Below are 17,881 nucleotides of genomic sequence, written 5' to 3' on the forward strand. Positions count from 1 at the left end.
GCTGCCGAATGGCTTCCCCCATGTCTTGAGGCTGTTACCTTGGTGTTGCTAAGCTAACAGCTGAAAGGAACCCAGACAACACCTCATCAAAGCCGGGCGAGGAAGCGGTGGTCCCAGGCACAGGCGCTCCTGCCAGACCGGGAGGCTGCGCTCTGTGGGCCCTTTTCCGCAGAAGCGCCAACAGCTGGGAAAGCCATCAGAGAACCCGGCCAGGGGGGCAGCGCCCTCGCTGCTGAAAATTTGCGAGCTGGAGGGAAGAGTCCCCTGCTTTCCTGAGCCTCCACGTGTGCCTCCGAACGAGCTCCCGCTGGATCTCAGAGCTGCTCTGCCCCGCGGCACCTGGGGACACGGTTAGCTCCTCCACAGAACAGGTCGTCTTTCCACCCTTGTTATGCTCGTGGACTCTGCCTCGACTCTGCCGAACCAGCCCCCGCACAAGCGCGGCTCTCCCCAGAGATGCTGTTCTCAGACACGTCCCCCCACCCGCCGGGCGCCTGGCTCCGGGAGTGCAGCCAGGCCCTGGGCTCGGGGACAACCCTGTCCTCGCCTCTCCCTGCAGGTGTGCCACCCAGAAATGGAACAACTGGCTTTAGCTTTTACTTCCAAACCTATTAGGGAGTGATCATAACAAGAAAAACTAATACTGACACGAATTACACCATTGTTCTATTTCGTCTATTTAGTAACCCGAAGTTGCGATTTTTAGAGAAAAGATTACCTCTTAAGTAACCGGTTCATTACGGTACATGAGTGAATGCCATGTTCCCGTGTTCGAAATGCCACTCACCATTAAGGGCGTGCACTGGGAAGTGGCACTGATTTGCCACTTCCCCCTCAGACAGACCCTGGACCGGAGGCCCCGTATAATCGAGGGGAGCTTGTGGGTTTCTGTGGCTCTTAGCAAGTCACCCGCCCGCCAGGCACCTAATGAATCTCAATTCTGTAACAAGGCTGTGCGCTCCCCTCCCTGGCGAAGGGGAAAGGAAAACCAGGACTGATGAAGTTCCTGCCAAGGTAACACTATCAATTTCAAGGCCGAGTTCAGAAATCACAGACTCATATGTGGGGGAGAGGGGGAGGCCGCCCGCAGACCCTCTGGCCACAGACCTGGCTGTGAGAGATGAGAGGCGGACAGCCCTGGATGCGGGCGGAGGGGCCGGGCCCCAGCTCTGCGCTGCCCCGGGCCCCGTGGGAAACCTGCCCTGGACCTGGCAGGTGAACAATGTGGTGACTATTCTCTGGAAACCTCCCTTCAAGCTTGTGAAACCCACACATTGTTTTTCATCATTAGTTTCAAAACATGCTGCGTATCTGGCCCTCCTCTGAGTGCTGCGGTGACACAAAGGAAAGGGAGGCCTGGTCGCTGCTGGGAACAGGGCCCTTGTAGGAAGGAAGAGGCAAGACAGATGCCACCAGAAGCCTGGAAACGGCGAGGGAGGGGGGGCGGGACCGTCGGTAGCTGCCGCTGGCGGGGCCCACATACCTGAGATGGCATACAGGTTGGAGTGCTGGTACTCGTAGTCAGCCCGCGTGCTGCTCCTGCCCCGGAAGGTGGCGGGCAGCGTCAGGGAGATGTGCCTGGGGAGAGACGGGGAGACAGGAGGTTACGGGGGCAGGAAGTGTTCCCGAGGCGCAGAACACACCGGCGCCATCGGCGGCCCCCAGCAGCATGGCGCAGAGTAGGCGCTCCTGGCGAGCAGGCCTCCTCCACCAGCCGGAGTTCCCGGAGGAATTCAGAAGTTTCCCGACATCAGCAGCCACCTTGCCACACGGAAGGGCATCCGAGAGGAAGAAAGGGTTTCCCAGCCCACGGCACGCCCAGGGCTTCAAGGAGGTGGGCAGCTCCGTCCAGGTCTCTGCCCAGCAGGTAAAACACACCAACGGGCCCAGAACCCTCAGGCTTTGGACATGAGCCTCGGCTGTTCCGTGTCTTGGTCCCATTTTCCATCCCTCGGCTTCCACACCTGCCCTGCAGGGCAGCTGGGACAGCAGCTCAGGAAGCGCTTTGTGAGTAAGGTGCTGGGCACGGTTACCACGTGAGTCCAGGAAACTAAGGACCCCGGACCCCGGAGGATGGGAATGGCCTGCTCCTCTGAACTGCTTGTCTGTGTGTCCCCTCCGGTGGGAGCACACAGTAGATGCTCAGGAAAGCACCCTCGATTGACCAGCATGTCTTTTGTGGCACAGGTGTTGGCCATTAAAGCTACGAGTATCCAATCAAAGCAAATAACCTATTTGATGTGGTTGTCAGCTGCCTTTAGCAAATGCAGAAAAGCAGGACGAAAACAACAGGAGAAACATTTAAAACCCCATAGGTCTGAGGGGACAGCAACAACAAAACTCCCTCTTCTTGGTAAGACCGGGGTTGGAGGGGGCTGAAGTAGCTCAGTACCTGAGCTCCGGCCACACTCAGTCCTTTCCAAAAGGGAGGAAGCATCTACGACCTAAGAAAGCTTTACGTTTCACACGCTGCCTTTTCCACATCACACGTGGGGATGTCCTAGAACAACTATACGCAGGGACTCCTGGGAGAAAGGCTTCTCCGGGGAGGCCTGCTCCCACGGACTAGGAGTGACCAGGAACGTCCCAGGAGGACCCGGCGCCAAGGCTATAAAGCACGCACGTCAAACTCAAAGGCTAACACGGGCCAAATACATGAGGCATGCGGCCCGCGGGCAGGCGTTTGACACGCCTGCCGTGAAGGCATTTGGTTTGCCGGTTGTGGAGGGAGCACTGAAGGCGGTGACGCCAACCAGCCCAGCTGACCCAGCTGAGGGGCTTCACTGAGCACCGAGGGCGCGCCCAGGGCTGCAGGGGAAGCAGCAGCGTAACTATGGACACGTGGCAACTGGGCGCTCTGCCGTGTGCAGTGAATGTGCGCGATGCTGACTGAGGGTGCAGGTGAGCCCCGAGGAGCCCTCAGGCCGCAGAGGATAGAGGTGCAGGAACAAGTACCTTCAACATGACCCGCTCGGAGGAGAATACAAACTGGGTGCCGAGTGGGCCCCGAAGGAAGGAGCAGCACACGCGGAGAAAGGGGCCAGAGCTTCTTGCGACACCTTCTCAGCCAGGGCCAGAGAGGAAAGGGGTTTGGGTTCTCCGCCTGGAGATGAAGGTTCCCAACTCTGTTCTGCCCATCACGGCACAGACGAAGGCATTAGAGTCACCTGGGAACTTGCTAACGATACAGATTCACAGCCCAGACCCTGGGAGCCGGTTCGGGGTGCCTGGGGTGCAGGCCACAGGCATCTATTCTTAACCAGCTCCGCAGAGACCTGGCCTGGCCAGGTTTGGGAAACCGGAGGTGAGGAGCAGCTGCAGCAGGTTTAAGCAGTTGATCAATGCCTCTGACCACAGCACTTATTCAATGAAGCTGAGCAAACACGAGAATGAATTATTGGCTGCGGTTGTGGTTGAGCAGAGCTGAAATGATGACAGGTGACCCTGCAGCGAGGGCCTGCCATGCGCCGGGCCCTGGGGTGTGCGGGTCTCCCAAGTTCTCTATGGTTCCTCACACCGCCCCCTGAGGCAGACACGGGGCCAGCTCTACGACGGGCAGGGTTTGGTGCAAGATGGAAATGTGGGGCTCTGGTCCAAACATCATTAGGAATTCAAGACGGTGACAGCAGGGCATTGAGCAAGCGTGAGGCCCTTCTGAGAACGGGCGCTGGGGGACTGCCCCGGCTGCACACCGTGAAGCTGGCCGGGCAGGTGCTGTTGCTGCACCCATTAGAGCAGGGGTCCTCAAACTGCGGCCCACAGGCCACATGCGGCCCGCCGGGTGTTTTTGCTGCCGCTGTGTGCATAGGAATTTGTTCATAGTTTATTTTTAAACTATAGTCCGGCCCTCCAACGGTCTGAGGGACAGTGAACTGGCTCCCTGTTTAAAACGTTTGAGGACCCCTGCCCTATAGTATAGTGACTATACCAATGAGGGGATTGCCAGGGAACAGGTGCGCTTCGGGGCTGCCACACCTTGAGATTTCTGAGCCTTGAAAGCCCCCAAAAGACACATCAGCTCTAACGAAGGACAGAACTCCGGGCTGGAGGCCCTCAGGGCCCAGTTAGAGCCCTGACTTTATCCAGAAGGATTGTAAGCAGAGATGTGACAAGACCCAATTTGCAATTTTAAAAGATTGCCTGGCTGTGGGAACGTGAGGGCAAAAACCTGCGTTGCCCTGAGTGGTGGAAATGGAGCAGCAAATTATGATGGAGATGACCATGAAACTGCAAACAATTATTCAGCACCTACAGTTTACAGGTCCTCAACAGTTCCTGCCAAAATGACCTGCTGCCACCCTCTAAGCAAATAGTTTTGGGATCATTCTGTGGCACGGGGGACTTGCTCCTTAGCTGCCCTGGACCCAACGTGGTCTGACCTCCGCTGCCTCTCCTGGCCACAGGATCCCACCTGACTGACCGCACCCTTCTCCCCGTTTTCACACACCTGCCCAGCTCGCTAGCCTGTGTCTCCCTCTGACAGGAAGTCTTGTGAGTCTGTGCTGATGCCATGGCTTTTCATGCCTTAGTCTGATTCTTTATTCACGCTGCTCCCCCTTCCTAGAATCGCCGCCATTCCTGTGGACTCTCCAAACTCCTACTTATCCTTCAAGATCCCCTCTAAGCACCCACTCTTCGGTAGGGCCGACCCTGGGCTTGTTCCAGGCTGGGCTGGATGCCTGAATGACCTCTCCCACTCCAGGTACCCCAATATACTTAACCATTTGGTATAAGCCTATCTCCCTACTATGACTGTGACCTCCTCAAGAGCAGGGCCATCTCATCGCTTTTGTACCCCCTTTTCTAGGGCAATGTCTGCCCTAGATTACTGAATATTTGTCAACCAAACCCAGTGTTGAACCTACTCCATGAAAACCCCTGGGCCCTCCTTGGACATGAAGTGCCGTGAGCCTCTATTATTTCATTCTGCATGTGTGTGTCCCCAGTTAGAGTCAAGGACTCTGGGAGATCCATTATACCGTGCACCCACTCCTCTTCGCTATGGAGGAACACAGGCATAATGTAACAAGAAGTCAGTGGCGGCAGCAGCCAGGAATTTACAAGGCGGGGGGGGGGGGGGGATTTCTGATCTCATACCAGACAATGCCTGGTGATACGGTAAATGTAAAATTAAAAGATGATTCAAACCCTAGCGGTGTGGGTAAGTGGTTAGAGCATCACCCCAATGCATGAAGGGTCATGGGTTCAATTTCTAGTCAAGGGCACACACCTGGATTGCAGGTTCGATCCCTGGTCCCAGTGGGGGGTGTGGGAGGCAATCAATCGATGTGCCTCTCTCACATCTCTCTCTCTCTCTATCTTTGATAGAGTAATTGCTTAATAGGTATTGGTTGAATTGAAATCAAGCTGCCAGAAACCCCAGCTATAGCGGCTGATGCAGCAGCGTGGGGGTGGGCAGCTCTGAGAGCAGAGAGCGGTCAGGCCTCGGCCCGCAGCACCGGGGAGAAGAGTTCCTACCTGCAAAAGCTGCTTCTGCATGTTTGCTTCTGCTGTTCCGGGGCCCAGAAAGGAGGGGAGGTGGGGAAGAAGGCAATTAAGGCCTCCCATTAATGAGAAGGAACAGGCTGGGCCGAGGGACTGATCACCTGTGGTTGAACTGAATGGAAGTCACCTGCCGAAGGAGAAGTGGCCGGGCTCCGCCTGTCGGATGAGCCTACCAGGGTCAGGGGAGCTCTGCAGCCAGCTGAGTCTCAGCGAAGTGACATTCTAGTCCCCTGTGTCTGGTGGGGACCCACCTGCCAGGCACTGGGCTAGGTTCCTTCACACACATCACCTTGCCTCATCCTCTCAGCAACCTTCTAAGGTGGGAATAATTACATTTACTGAACAGAAAGGAGAAGCCGCCAGGAAACCGGCTCTACCTGGCGTGGCGCCCAGAGAGGAAGGCCTCTGGGACCTCCCCGCAGGCCCTGGGCCGTTGGAAGAAGGGGCAGCCGTCAGAGGCCAACGATTTCTGCCACTTGACTCAAATGATGAATTAATACTCTAACATCCGCTTGGTAACGGGAGGATTCTAACTAGAGCACCCCCAAATGCTCGGGCACTTTCCTGAGCATTGTCCCCCACCCAGGGAGCCTCCCCTGCTGAGCCACCACCTCCCTGCAGGAGCGAGGGCTGTCCCGTGACAAACAGGTCAGCATCCCGCACGCGGCTGCCAAGGGCTCGGCCGAGCAGATGCTGAGGGAAATTTCATTCCCCGCCTCCCCCCAGTCAGGCACCTTATTCAATTAACATGGCCACGAAGCTGCAGACAGCTCCATATGAAAGCCCTTCAGTTCCAGAATACATTTTATTATGTGACAATAGTTGCCAGCACGATTTATCTCCTTTGATGGGATTCTGCTTTTTCCTTGTTAATTTAAATCTGTATTTTCTAGTGCTGATTCCAGGTCTGTGTGAATTTTTAAAATGTGACCATTAATCTTCTGGACCCAGTGGCCACATATAAGGAAGACGGCTCTGCCCAGGCACCGGAGATGCCTCTGTTCTCTCAAACTGTCAGAGGGCAGTGAGGCGGCCACTCACAGTTAGAGACAAATGTCACTGTTACCTCCCACCCCTACACACACGCGCATGCACACACACTCAGCCAAAACAAACTCTGAGACGTGAAATTACAGCTCCCGTCCTGTTTCTGGGGTTGAGTGTTGTATAGGGTGTCCCAAAATTCATGCAAGATTTGAATTTTGCGTGAGCATTAATAACAACAACAAAAAATAAAAGCCTAATTTGACTTGGTTTATTGAATCAGATTCTAATATCTGTTGCCCTTTGATTTCAATCCCTTCAATGTGATAAGCATTACCAAGTACCAATTATGGCCCAGGAGCAGGGACAGTGAAGACCAATGAAGAGTTTTTAACTATAATCCGGCCCTCCAACGGCCTGAGGGACAGTGAACTGGCCCCCTGTTTAAAAAGTTTGAGGACCCCTGCCCTATACTATATACTTTATGAATCAATAAAAAATTACAATTTTTAATTATAAACCTGTGTTTTCTATCAAAATTACTTCTTGCGTGAATTTTGGGACACCCTATATAATGCTCCTTTTGGGGCAGCTTTCAGTGGGTGCCCCACGGACCCCTGAGGGCTCCCCAGACTCAGAAGGCCACAGCCTTTTCATGAGAATACCAGGACATCACTCGCCTTTCACTCTCATCCTCTCCCATCAGACAGAATGTTCCCGAAGCTACGTGACATGATGGTGTCATTGTTCTGAAGTAAATTTCAGTTCTAATAAGGTAAATATGGATAAACATAACCCACACGAACACAAATTCCTTGGAATCCTCAATTTTAAAGACTATAAAATTCCTACACCAAAGAGTTTGCAAGCCACTGTTGTAGGACAATGTGTTGAATGTGACTCTGCAAAAGCCTGGGTTGTGAAGCCCGAGACATGTGAGGGTTTTGCTTTTCCCGGCTGTTCATGTGCCTGAACCTGTGCAAGGGCGAAAGGCAGAGCAGGACTAACAATGTAAAATGACCCGGGAGACTCCTGGGCCTGTTCTAGAGAAGGGGAAAGCCAAGGAGTGAAAGCAATACGTCCAGGCCAGGGTTTGGTGCTTCTCTTTAAATACATCTCGACTGGAAAATCACAGCCAGTGAGGGGGAGCCGGATGTGGTGCTCACCCTGGATCCTGCTGCTCCTTGTACACAGTCACCTCTGAGTCCCCAAACAGCCAGGGGATCCCTTTTCTTAGTGGCAGTGATGGACCCCTCAGAGAGCACACTTGTGTTTATGAGACAAAATAAGCAAGATAAGATATTTAAACAGCATCTCCCCAAATAACGAAGAATTACATTTGTTTATTCACTTTCAATGGTATAAAGCAGTGGTTCTCAACCTTCTGGCCCTTTAAATACAGTTCCTCATGTTGTGACCCAACCATAAAATTATTTTCGTTGCTATTTCATAACTGTAATGTTGCTACTGTTATGAATCGTAATGTAAATATCTGATATGCAGGATGGTCTTAGACGACCCCTGTGAAAGGGTTGTTCGACGGCCAAAGGGGTCGCGACCCACAGGTTGAGAACCGCTGTTATAAAGGATCAATAGTTGAAAATGTTTAAAAGACTGAAAAAGTTCAAATTAGGAGGATAAACTGCTACATGCCCTAAAAAGAAACCAGGTCTCTGTGATTTTTAGGGCCAGCCTGTCACCCAGGTTCTACAAAAACTAATGAGAGCCCTGGCTAATGTGCTCAATGGTTAGAGCATCGGCCCCGAGCACTGAAGGGTCATGGGTTCGATTCCCAGCCAAGAACACCTACCTGGGTCGTACCCACCAGAGAGCACAACTTGTGTTTATGAGACAAAATAAGCAAGACAAGATATTAGTGTGTAGGGGGTGGGACACGAGATAGTTGCTCAGGGGAGGCAACTAATCTGTGTGTCTCTCTCCCTCTCTCCCCCTTCCTGCCTTCCACTATCTCTAAAGTCAATGAAAAAAAAAACCACCAGGTGAGGATTAACAAAACAAAACAAAAAACACACACACAAAAAACAAGAACAAAATTGATGAGAACAGAGAAAGATAACGAAGATTCAGATCATCTACCAATAATGAGCACCCAAGTGAGATGAGGGAGCAGAGGAAGAATTACACAGCCTGCCTTTTGGCCAACACCAGTCTGGGGATACATCATCGTGAAGGCACCCAAAACGTGCCACACGAGCCCTGGCCAGTGTGGCTCAGCGGACAGAGTGTCAGCCTGTGGACTGAAGGATCTCAGGTTCGATTCTGGTCAAGGGCATATGCCTGGGTTGTGTGCTTAGTCCCCCGTTGGGGACATGCAGTCAATGATTCTCTCTCATCATTGATGTTTCTCTCTCTTCCTCTCCCTTCCTCTCTGAAAGCAATAAAAATATGTTTTTTAAAAAGTGTCAAATGACAAGATGAAAAGAACATTTCCTCTGGGAAAACAACTGACTGTTGGGTGTAGAAAGATGATCTGCATTAGAAATTGTGCAGAAATAAAATTTCCAAAATCTAAATTAGTAACATAGTAGGATAAGCCCACCACGATTTTTCAGGATGCAGAGAAAGAGCCCAGAAATGACAATGATGAGAAAACCATGATGGATATGGAGAAAAAAGACCAACCTAAATATTCTAGGTGTTAGAAAGAAATCAGAACAATTAAGAGAAGTAACAACTTAAAAAGTTTAAAGCTTGCTGAATTAAAAATAAAACAACTAAGTATAGAAGCTGATAGGGCTTCCAACATTCCAAACAAAATCAACCAAGTGACTCATGACTAAATCAATCCTGATTTCAAGACTTAGTGTAAAGTTACAGTAATCAAGACAGGGTGGCGTTGGCATAAAGATAGACACACAGATCAATGGAACAGAACGGCGTCCAAACAGAGCCACACATATGTGATCAATTGAATTTCAACAAAGGTGCCAAGACAACTCAATGGGGAAAGGGCGATCTTTTCAGGAAATGATGCTGGAACAACTGGATAACCACATGTTAAAACAACAACAACAAACAAACCTTGATGCTTACCTCACACCATACACACACACACACATTAAAAATTACCTAAGAGATTCACGGGGCTATTCTGGAAAAGAGGAAAGGGAAGGAATAAATGATGACGTCCAGGAGGCCGAGGGCTTGACACTATTTAAATGCATCTCGATTTAACAAGAGCAGCACGAGCTCTTCTAGAAGAACCACGAGAGGTCGTCTTTGTGCCTTGAGGTTTGGCAAAGGCATCTTCAATAGGACACAAAAAAGCACAAACTAGACAAGCGCACCAAATTATGCTTCTTTTTTCCCTCGCCCCCAGGGTGACCTTTCCTCCTCCAGCACATCACTGGCCACGCAGTCTGGGCCCCTTGACCTTTCCTCCCTAGAGAGAATGTCTGGGCCTCAGGTGTACTTCAGCTCCAGGCCCAGAGAAGCAGCAAACCCAGACAAGGCTGCCCTCAGGAACAGCTGCATGGCATAATGACCCCGGCCCTGGTGCTGACCAATCAATCGGTGGAGACCTAGGCCCTGAAAGGACACACCTGGAACGTGGCTGAATATTCTAGTAAGATCTTCCCTGGAACCTCCCCTAAATCGCCACCCTTAAAACCCGAGGACTCAGAGTGCTCCGTGCCTTCCTCTCCTGCTCCCCACCTTCTCCGCAACCCCCCTCCCCCCACCAGGTGCACTACCATTACCTTCCTCACTCCCGCGCTCCACGGCCCCTTCCTTTGCCTCCAAAACTTGCTTCCTCAGCCCATTTCCTCTACGAATTACCTCTGTGGTTTCATAAATAAATGTTCTCTTATTGTTTGAGTCCTGGTTCTGAATTCTTTCCTGGCCAGAACTCAAGTACTGAGGTTGCTGAACGCGGCCCTGTTTCACCCCCCACACAAGACAGTCCAGGGATTTTTAGAGGACGTTCACTGAAGCTGGAGACAGTGAAACAAGGAAGGGCCCAGGCTGGCCGCTCTGGCTCACTAGGAAGTTGGAGAAAAGGGGGTCTTGGGGACAGGGACAGGGGGTTGGCCCGGGACGAGCTGCTGCTGTCCACTGCTCTCTGGTTGCAAGCCTCGTGGGGTCCCTTAGAGCTTAGATCAGGCCTCTGGGGGAAGGAAAGGAGGAATGGAAGGTTGTGGTGTGGACATGCTCCCAGAAGGGAGAGAGCACCGAATTACACTTTACACTGAGTACACTTCAGTAAATGCTTTCCTGCGCTAAAGAAATGGGAAGACGACACACCCTAAGTAAAGAAGCCATAGGGCCCACCGTTCTGCAGAAAAGGGAGGGAAGAGAGAGCCAGGGCGAGATCACCCCTCAGACCAGCTGAGGATGGTGGGGCCTCAGCATGTGGGCGGGAAAGGAAGTCGCGAGTCAGAAATCTTCTCCTCCTCCAAGTTGTCCCTCACATGTGAAGGCGGCAACACAGAAAGACCACTCATGGCCCTTTCTCCGAAAGGAATACGGTTAACAGGCTCCAGGTGACTCGGAATTAAGACTTCAGGATGGGGAGGAGGTGAGACCAAAGGACCAGCACTGACTCTCTCCCGGGGAACCCAGCCTGAGGAAGTAACGATCAAACCACCCGCTGGCACCGTGGAGGGGCACCCTTCACCGCACGGGCGGTCCCCGGGGGCGCTGAGAAGTCTCTGACAGACGGTCTCCGCTTGCCCCAGGCGCACAGCTTGGATGTGAACCCTGACGGGGAAAGGGACAAAGTTCAGCTCCGAATTATGATGCTCTACTCAAACACCGGAAACAACAGTATGTCTGATTCAGAATAGCCGGCAGCCATGAAGTGATGTTTACAGGTGTGCTGGGTGGGACTGACGGAGGGGCTTATGCCATGGCTCTGAGGGAGGGATCGGGGTGCAGACCAAGTCAGGAGGGCGATCTGGGCAGAAGAGGCAGGAACTGGGTCCTTGGGCAGCATTCGTGAAGAGCAACGAATTGGTGAAATGTTCATGTAACACTAAACTAGGACAGAACAAGGAGAAAGAATGAGCCAGACATTTCTATTTCAACAAGGCCAAATCTCAAAGAACACATGTTAGGTCAAAAAAGGGGGAAAAACCACACCAAGTCGCAGAATGACATGTAGTATGTAAATACCACACATACAACATTTTCCTGTGGTTACACATCTACATACATGCCATGAGGTGGGAAGGCTCTGCCACCTCAGCAGGGGCGGCCCGTGCTGCAGGCAGGGCTGTGACCAGGAACGGTGCTCGCGCTGTGGCCAGCAGAAGTCTCTGAGACGGGAGTGTGACTTCCGCATTCTCTTACGTGCCCTTCCTTTCTTTCTTTTCCAATGAGAACTATCTTTTCTATTTATTGGGAAAAAGGAGATGGGCAAAGTAGGAGGAGAGCTCTTCTCACGTTGTTGGGAGCGTTAGACGGGCTTGTACAGGACAGCACGCAGCTCTTGCTGCTAAAGCCACATCTGGTTTTCTAGCTTCACGTCTGCTGGTGGGCGAGCACCAGCGGGAATGTGCAGAGGAGTCACAGACTGGGGTTGGGGGAGGAACATGCAAAAGCCACACTAATTGAGTTAAGGTGGTCAGGGGGAGCAAGAACAGAGCAAATGGCTAAATGAAATTCCACTTTATTCCTGCAAACACCACTGGGAAGAAGTCATCTGTGACGCGCCGCTTCCGTGCCAGGTGTAAGGACGTGCTTAATGAATGCCATTTAATGAAGAAAAAGGCTCTTATAAAACACCTGGCACAGGCAGGGTGCGGGAGCCACAGGCGGGGGCTGCGGCCACACCTGCTGGCATTTTAATAAGCACCTTCCCAGCATCCACTCTCCAAGGCTGGTCAGCGGTGTCAGACCAGGTCCCTGCCCGCTGCCCACACTCGCTGACAGTTCAGGGAGCGTGTTTCTTGAGGACCATATGCTCAGGTACCGATCACCCTGGAAGGTAATTAGAATGAATCATTTTCTGCCCAAAGGGCCTGACCAGCACCCCCTCAAAGACCTCGCCGCCAGGATTCCCGCTCAGGTCCCCTGGCTTCCACACTGAGATTCCACGTTAGGATTCAGATCTCTAAAGACCCAGAGATGGAGAAAATCTTGCAAATTTTTTCTTATAACTTGGTTCCACTAAAACAGAAATGCTATGATTTTTAAAAATATATGTTTTTATTGATTTAAGAGAGGTAGGGAGAGGGAGACAGAAACATCAATGATGAGAGAGAGTCACCGATCAGCTGCCTCCCGCACGCCCCACACTGGGGATCGAGCCCGCAACCCAGCATGTGCCCTGACCGGGAATCGAACCGTGACCTCCTGGTTCATAGGTCGATGCTCAACCTCTGAGCCACACCGGCCGGGCCAGAAATGCTGTGATTTTCATGATTGTAGGCCCTAAAATATTTTTAGGTGTGGCTTTCTTTATTTTCCCTTATTGATTTTGGAGCCAACCTCAGAGAGAAATCTCCGTGTGCAAAGTTTACTATCATTTCTCATGGTCTGATGAAACACTGTTTTTGTTTTGTAATGATACCAAGAAAATCAAGTGTGGTTTTGCAAAACGTAAAACAGACCTATTTCCTCTACAATTATATTCATAAAGTTCTATGCCCAGACCCGAAACTTAATTCCAAATACACCCGATGAAACAATGCCCTTCCAGGGGAGGCTGAGCCCGGTGTCGACAGGCACACAGGCGGCTCTACTTAGAGGCTGTGAACCTGCTCTATGCCAAGCGCCGTGTTTGGCACTGAGATACTTTAAAAAACCAAATGGTAAGTGTATATTACTAAGAGAAAGAAGCCAGCTGAAAGGCTACACAGTGTATGTTTCCAACTACATGACCTTCTGGAAAAGGCAAAACTATAGAGACAGTGAAAAGATCAGTGGTTGCCAGCGGGGATTGCGGGAGAAGAGGAGGAGGCAGTACACAGAGGATTTTAGGGCCGTGAGGACACTCTGTGTGACGCTCTAATGGCAGGCATGTCGTTACACATTTGTCCAAACCCATAGGATGTGCAGCACCAATGTGCGCCCTGAGGTAACTATGGGCTTTGGGGGATTATGATGTGTCAATACAGGTTCTTCCTTGAGTGAAAAAAAAAATAAGTACCATCTGGTGAGTGACGTTGATAATGGGGTTGGAGGCATAGGCAAAAATCTCTGTACCTTCTGCTCAATTTTGATGTAAACCTAAAACTTCTCTAAAAGAATAAAACATGAAAACAAAAATAAAAAACAACAAAACTAAAAAAAATGAAAACAAAAACAAACTAGACCCATAGCTTCCCCCCCCCTTTGATATTAAATTGAAACATATACAAATCCCTAAATTGGGAAGTAAAAAGCTCTAAATGTCGGAAGATATGCAAATAAAGGACTATAGGTTCCATGTTTTCATTTTAAAACAAAAGGAGCACATCTGCTGAGCACCGACCGCAGACACTACACCAGGCCCTGCGAAGCGCCCAGGGACACGGCAGCCGGCTCCCGGGCCGGGAGGAGAGAGCACAGTGTGGCAGGAACCCCTGAGCACTAACAGGAACACCAGAGTCCAGACAGACCCAAGTGCTGCCACAAAGTAAGACACGGGCATGGAGGTTCCCACGTAGCCACCTGGGGGACCATGATAGCATGTGATTCTGCATGACCAATGTGAGAGGACCTCTGACTTGGAAGGTCAGGTCGGAGTGGCTTTCTGCAGGACGAGGTGGGGGGAGGGGCTGAGGGCCCTGCCCCTGGAGCCACCTGGGGGGCTATCACAGCGACCACTCACTGAGCACCTCACTATTCCTCACGCTTCACACTCACCTCTAACCTTCCCAACCCAGCAGGTCAGCTTTATTCTACAGACGGGGGAAAGGAGGTTCAGAGAGGGTAGGAAACATGCCCACGGTCACACAGCGAAGGAGACGGCCGCGCAGGAGGTGGGCGTACGCGTTTGCCCCCATGCCATGCCCCGCTGCGAGGCGGCGCCAGCACGAAGGAAGCACAAATGCAGACTCGCTCACTTTCCATTCGAGCAACCCACTTGCCAGGGTCAGTGTAACTTCAAACTGCCAACCGGGCCGCGTAATGAGTTTTCCTCCTGGGCAACACAGACGCACGCACCCCCAAACACCCCGCTCCGCACGGACCAGGGAGAAAAGCTGCCCCTGGAAGACGGAGGAAATCACAATTCCAAACTCCCCGAGTTCCTCCACGCGGCTTTAAAGTATGTGCAGCTCGACAGCATATGGCAAATCAATTACTAGTTTAAATCTTAAAACACAGACATGGCAAGTGTGGTGCAGAAATAATCAGGAGCAACGGTTCGGCTTAGATTACAGTGAGCCACTAGAGTTTCGAATACAATAAATCATCATTCCAGGCAATGGGAAGCCATATTGACACTTATCCCTAATTTGAATATTTAATTAGGGTGAAGTTCTTCATCAAATTATCGCAGAACTGGGAGAAAGCCTGGAAGACTTACACAATTACTATCTTAACCCCTTACCAGCTGCTCACCGTGAGCACAGATTCTTGCCCCCACTCTGCAGGGGAGAACGCCTGCGCCCACAGGCTGACCTGTGACACTCAGAGTGCTGGTGACTGACGCTACCGCCGGAGCAGAAAGGAGCCAAATGGTGGCAACAGCAAGACCTGAGGGCGTGGGCTGCCTGTGCTGGGACTCAGCTCCGGAAGGAACTCTGGGCAGAAAGCATATGCACGAGTGCCCACTGTGTGCCTGGAGGGGCACTTAGTTCTCACGACAACCCTGCAAAGAAGGTGTTCTCATCCCCATTTTACAGAAGAGGAAACCGAGGCTCAGAGGAGTGAAGAAACTCGCTCCAGGTAACAGGGACGGTATTGTAAAGGTGGCCGAGTCACTCATCTCACACACACACCCCTTGTGCTCACCAAAAATAATGACAACGAGAGCACTTAAAGTCAACAAAAACGTACTCACAGCTGTCTTGTGGATATTCGGCATTGCACAAATAAATTGAATGGGGCGCAACCAAAACCCAGGCCTCCTCAGCCAGCACCCTAAAGTTTAACGCTTGGATTAAAAATGCACCCTGCGCTGCCCACATAGTGGAGTCACAGGGTGCTGTGGGGTGAGGAGAGGCAGTGGCTCCAGGTCCAGCCTGGTCCAGCCCCCTTGACACAGACGCCGTCCACACCCTCACAGAGGCGGGCACCGTGGGAACACCGCTGGTGTCCAAGGGGAGGGGAACGTCCGTAACAGGACAAGAAAGTGTGAATTTATTTTTCTCTTCTCCAAATGGTAATAGCTCGACAAATAGCATTTATAACTATCAGTTTAGACAAGAGATTAACATTTCCTTAAAGTCCTCTTTTTCACTATATGAAAACTTTTACAGACATTTCACAGACACCATGTGATTCTGCACGACCGAGAACAGCACACTTCCCCTCGCAGTCTCCTCCCGGGCCCCCAGGACAGGACCCAGCTGACTGCACGCGGCACTTGGAAATGGTAGGGCTGAAGGTCCCCAGAGCCCCCCGAGAAGCTCACGATGAGGGACATGCCAATCGTTTCAGATTAGCAAATTTCCCTTGAAAGCTCGAGATGGGTTCAATTACCCTCTTTTGGAAACTGTGGAGGCTCCATTTGCGATGGCCACTTTGAGCAGGAAGCTGGTCGCGGGACAGAGGAATGCGCGGCCCACGCTGCCCTGGGCTCGGCCCCGCCACCCCGCCAGGCTGGCAGGGGGGGCCCAGCATCCGTCAGCCCTGCTCCAAGCCTGCTCCTGGCGGGAGCAAATGGCGTCGGGAACTTCGAAACTTTCCTTTGTATGTTGCATTAATCCATAGAAGAAAATCTCTTTTAATGAGGAGTGATGTAGTTACAAACTCTCCAGAGCCATAATTAGAGCAAACTAATTGAAGTTGTGTTTTGACACACTTTCTAAATTCGCGGGTGCCGGATGACATATTCACAACACTGCTGCCGCACAGCCATGGCGACGACAAAATCATTAGGCTAATAACACTTATTTGCATTCTTATCATGCCGGCAGCTCTCCCTTAAATACTGTTTCTACTATTGCTCCTTTGCTGTAAGTTTCCACGGGAAGATATTAACAGTAATTATTAGTACTTTAGTGGAATTTTAATGTTAAAGAATAACAACGTGCATTAACAGATACACTGAATGCCGATTCCTTAACCACTGTCGCAAGGTTTGGGGGTTCTTCCGCAACCCCCGAGCCTGACGGTGATGACAGGGCACCGGCTTCATTTCGGACAACTGCTCCGAGCCCACGCCCAGTGGAAACTGAAGTCAGGATTTCTGAACAATTTTGTCTCAAATGTTTGACAAGAAAAAACTTTCCTTTCTTGAAGCACATTAAAATGAAACAGTTAAGGAGAAATTTTTTCCAAGCAGTTAAAAAAAATCAACAATTTACAGCATGGTCCTTGGTAATAACACTAATGAATTCCAGGAGGACGTGCTTTAGCCACTCGGTCGCTGCCCCTCGGTGATTAAAGACAGACTTGGAGCCACTGGCACGCGAGAAAGGCGGGTGGGGGCGGGGTGGTCGGCTCTGTTCCCGTGGAGGCCCCGTTTGCCACCAACAAGGCCAATTTTTTGGATGCTTAACTCAGACACTCACACACAGAGAGGAAGACTCGACAGTTCTAAATAATGGTTATTAATGACTCCCTCCTCTAAACTGACAAATCACATCTGAAATTGAGGATGGAAGAGGTATAAAGAGTGAACAGAACCTGACAGGATGCCAGCGGGCAGAGAGCCCCGCTTCCTCTGCGTGGGAGAGGGGCAGGGCCCTGGGAGGCAGTCAAGGCCAAGGGTGTGACTACCGCCCCCACCCCAGGCGCTGGCGCTAGCTCCGGCAGGCCGCGCATGCGGTGGCCACGGGCAGTGAAATCGCCCTGGTCTCACCTCAGGGTGGAGCGTGTAAGTGCCAGGTGCACAGGATGGCGGCCGGGCCGGCCCCGCTATGCCTCTCCCCGAGTGTGGCCATCAGGCCTCTGCCCAGGTCCCCACTGGAGTCTCAGGGCTGGGCCCGACGGTCACTCTGATTCTGGGCTTCTATAAGGATCTTGGGATCAAGAAAAACAACCATGTCATTTCCCACTCATAACTCAGGAGAAAGGGGGCACACGACGGCCCTGTCTTAACTAACATGTTGAATTTAAACCATTCACATTTCAGAATGGATGTCTAATCTCAACAGGGAGAATCTGACTGAGCGAGGAAAACGCTTCCTTAGAAAAACGCCCAGGACTGTGCTCCTTTGAAGCTTGGAGTCTTTGGTTCTTTAAATTACCCTCCTTGTACCAATCTGCTATTTTACAAGTCACTGATTACCAAAAAAAAAAAAAAAAACAAAAAAAGGTAAACGGAGCTTCATAGCTG

At 51.4% G+C, this 17,881-nt stretch overlaps 1 protein-coding gene across 1 annotated transcript in view; it reads right to left on the bottom strand.

Annotated features, from left to right (window-relative positions):
- MVB12B (multivesicular body subunit 12B) overlaps positions 1–17,881 on the bottom strand; it is a 121,460-nt gene that overhangs the window by 51,802 nt on the left and 51,777 nt on the right. Inside the window, exon 7 of the mRNA XM_015567137.1 lies at positions 1,484–1,578. Within this exon, the coding sequence (XP_015422623.1) occupies positions 1,484–1,578 (95 nt within the window). The remainder of the gene's footprint in view (positions 1–1,483; positions 1,579–17,881) is intronic.

Source organism: Myotis davidii, unplaced genomic scaffold (assembly GCF_000327345.1).
Source record: "Myotis davidii unplaced genomic scaffold, ASM32734v1 scaffold142, whole genome shotgun sequence".
NCBI lineage: Eukaryota > Metazoa > Chordata > Mammalia > Chiroptera > Vespertilionidae > Myotis > Myotis davidii.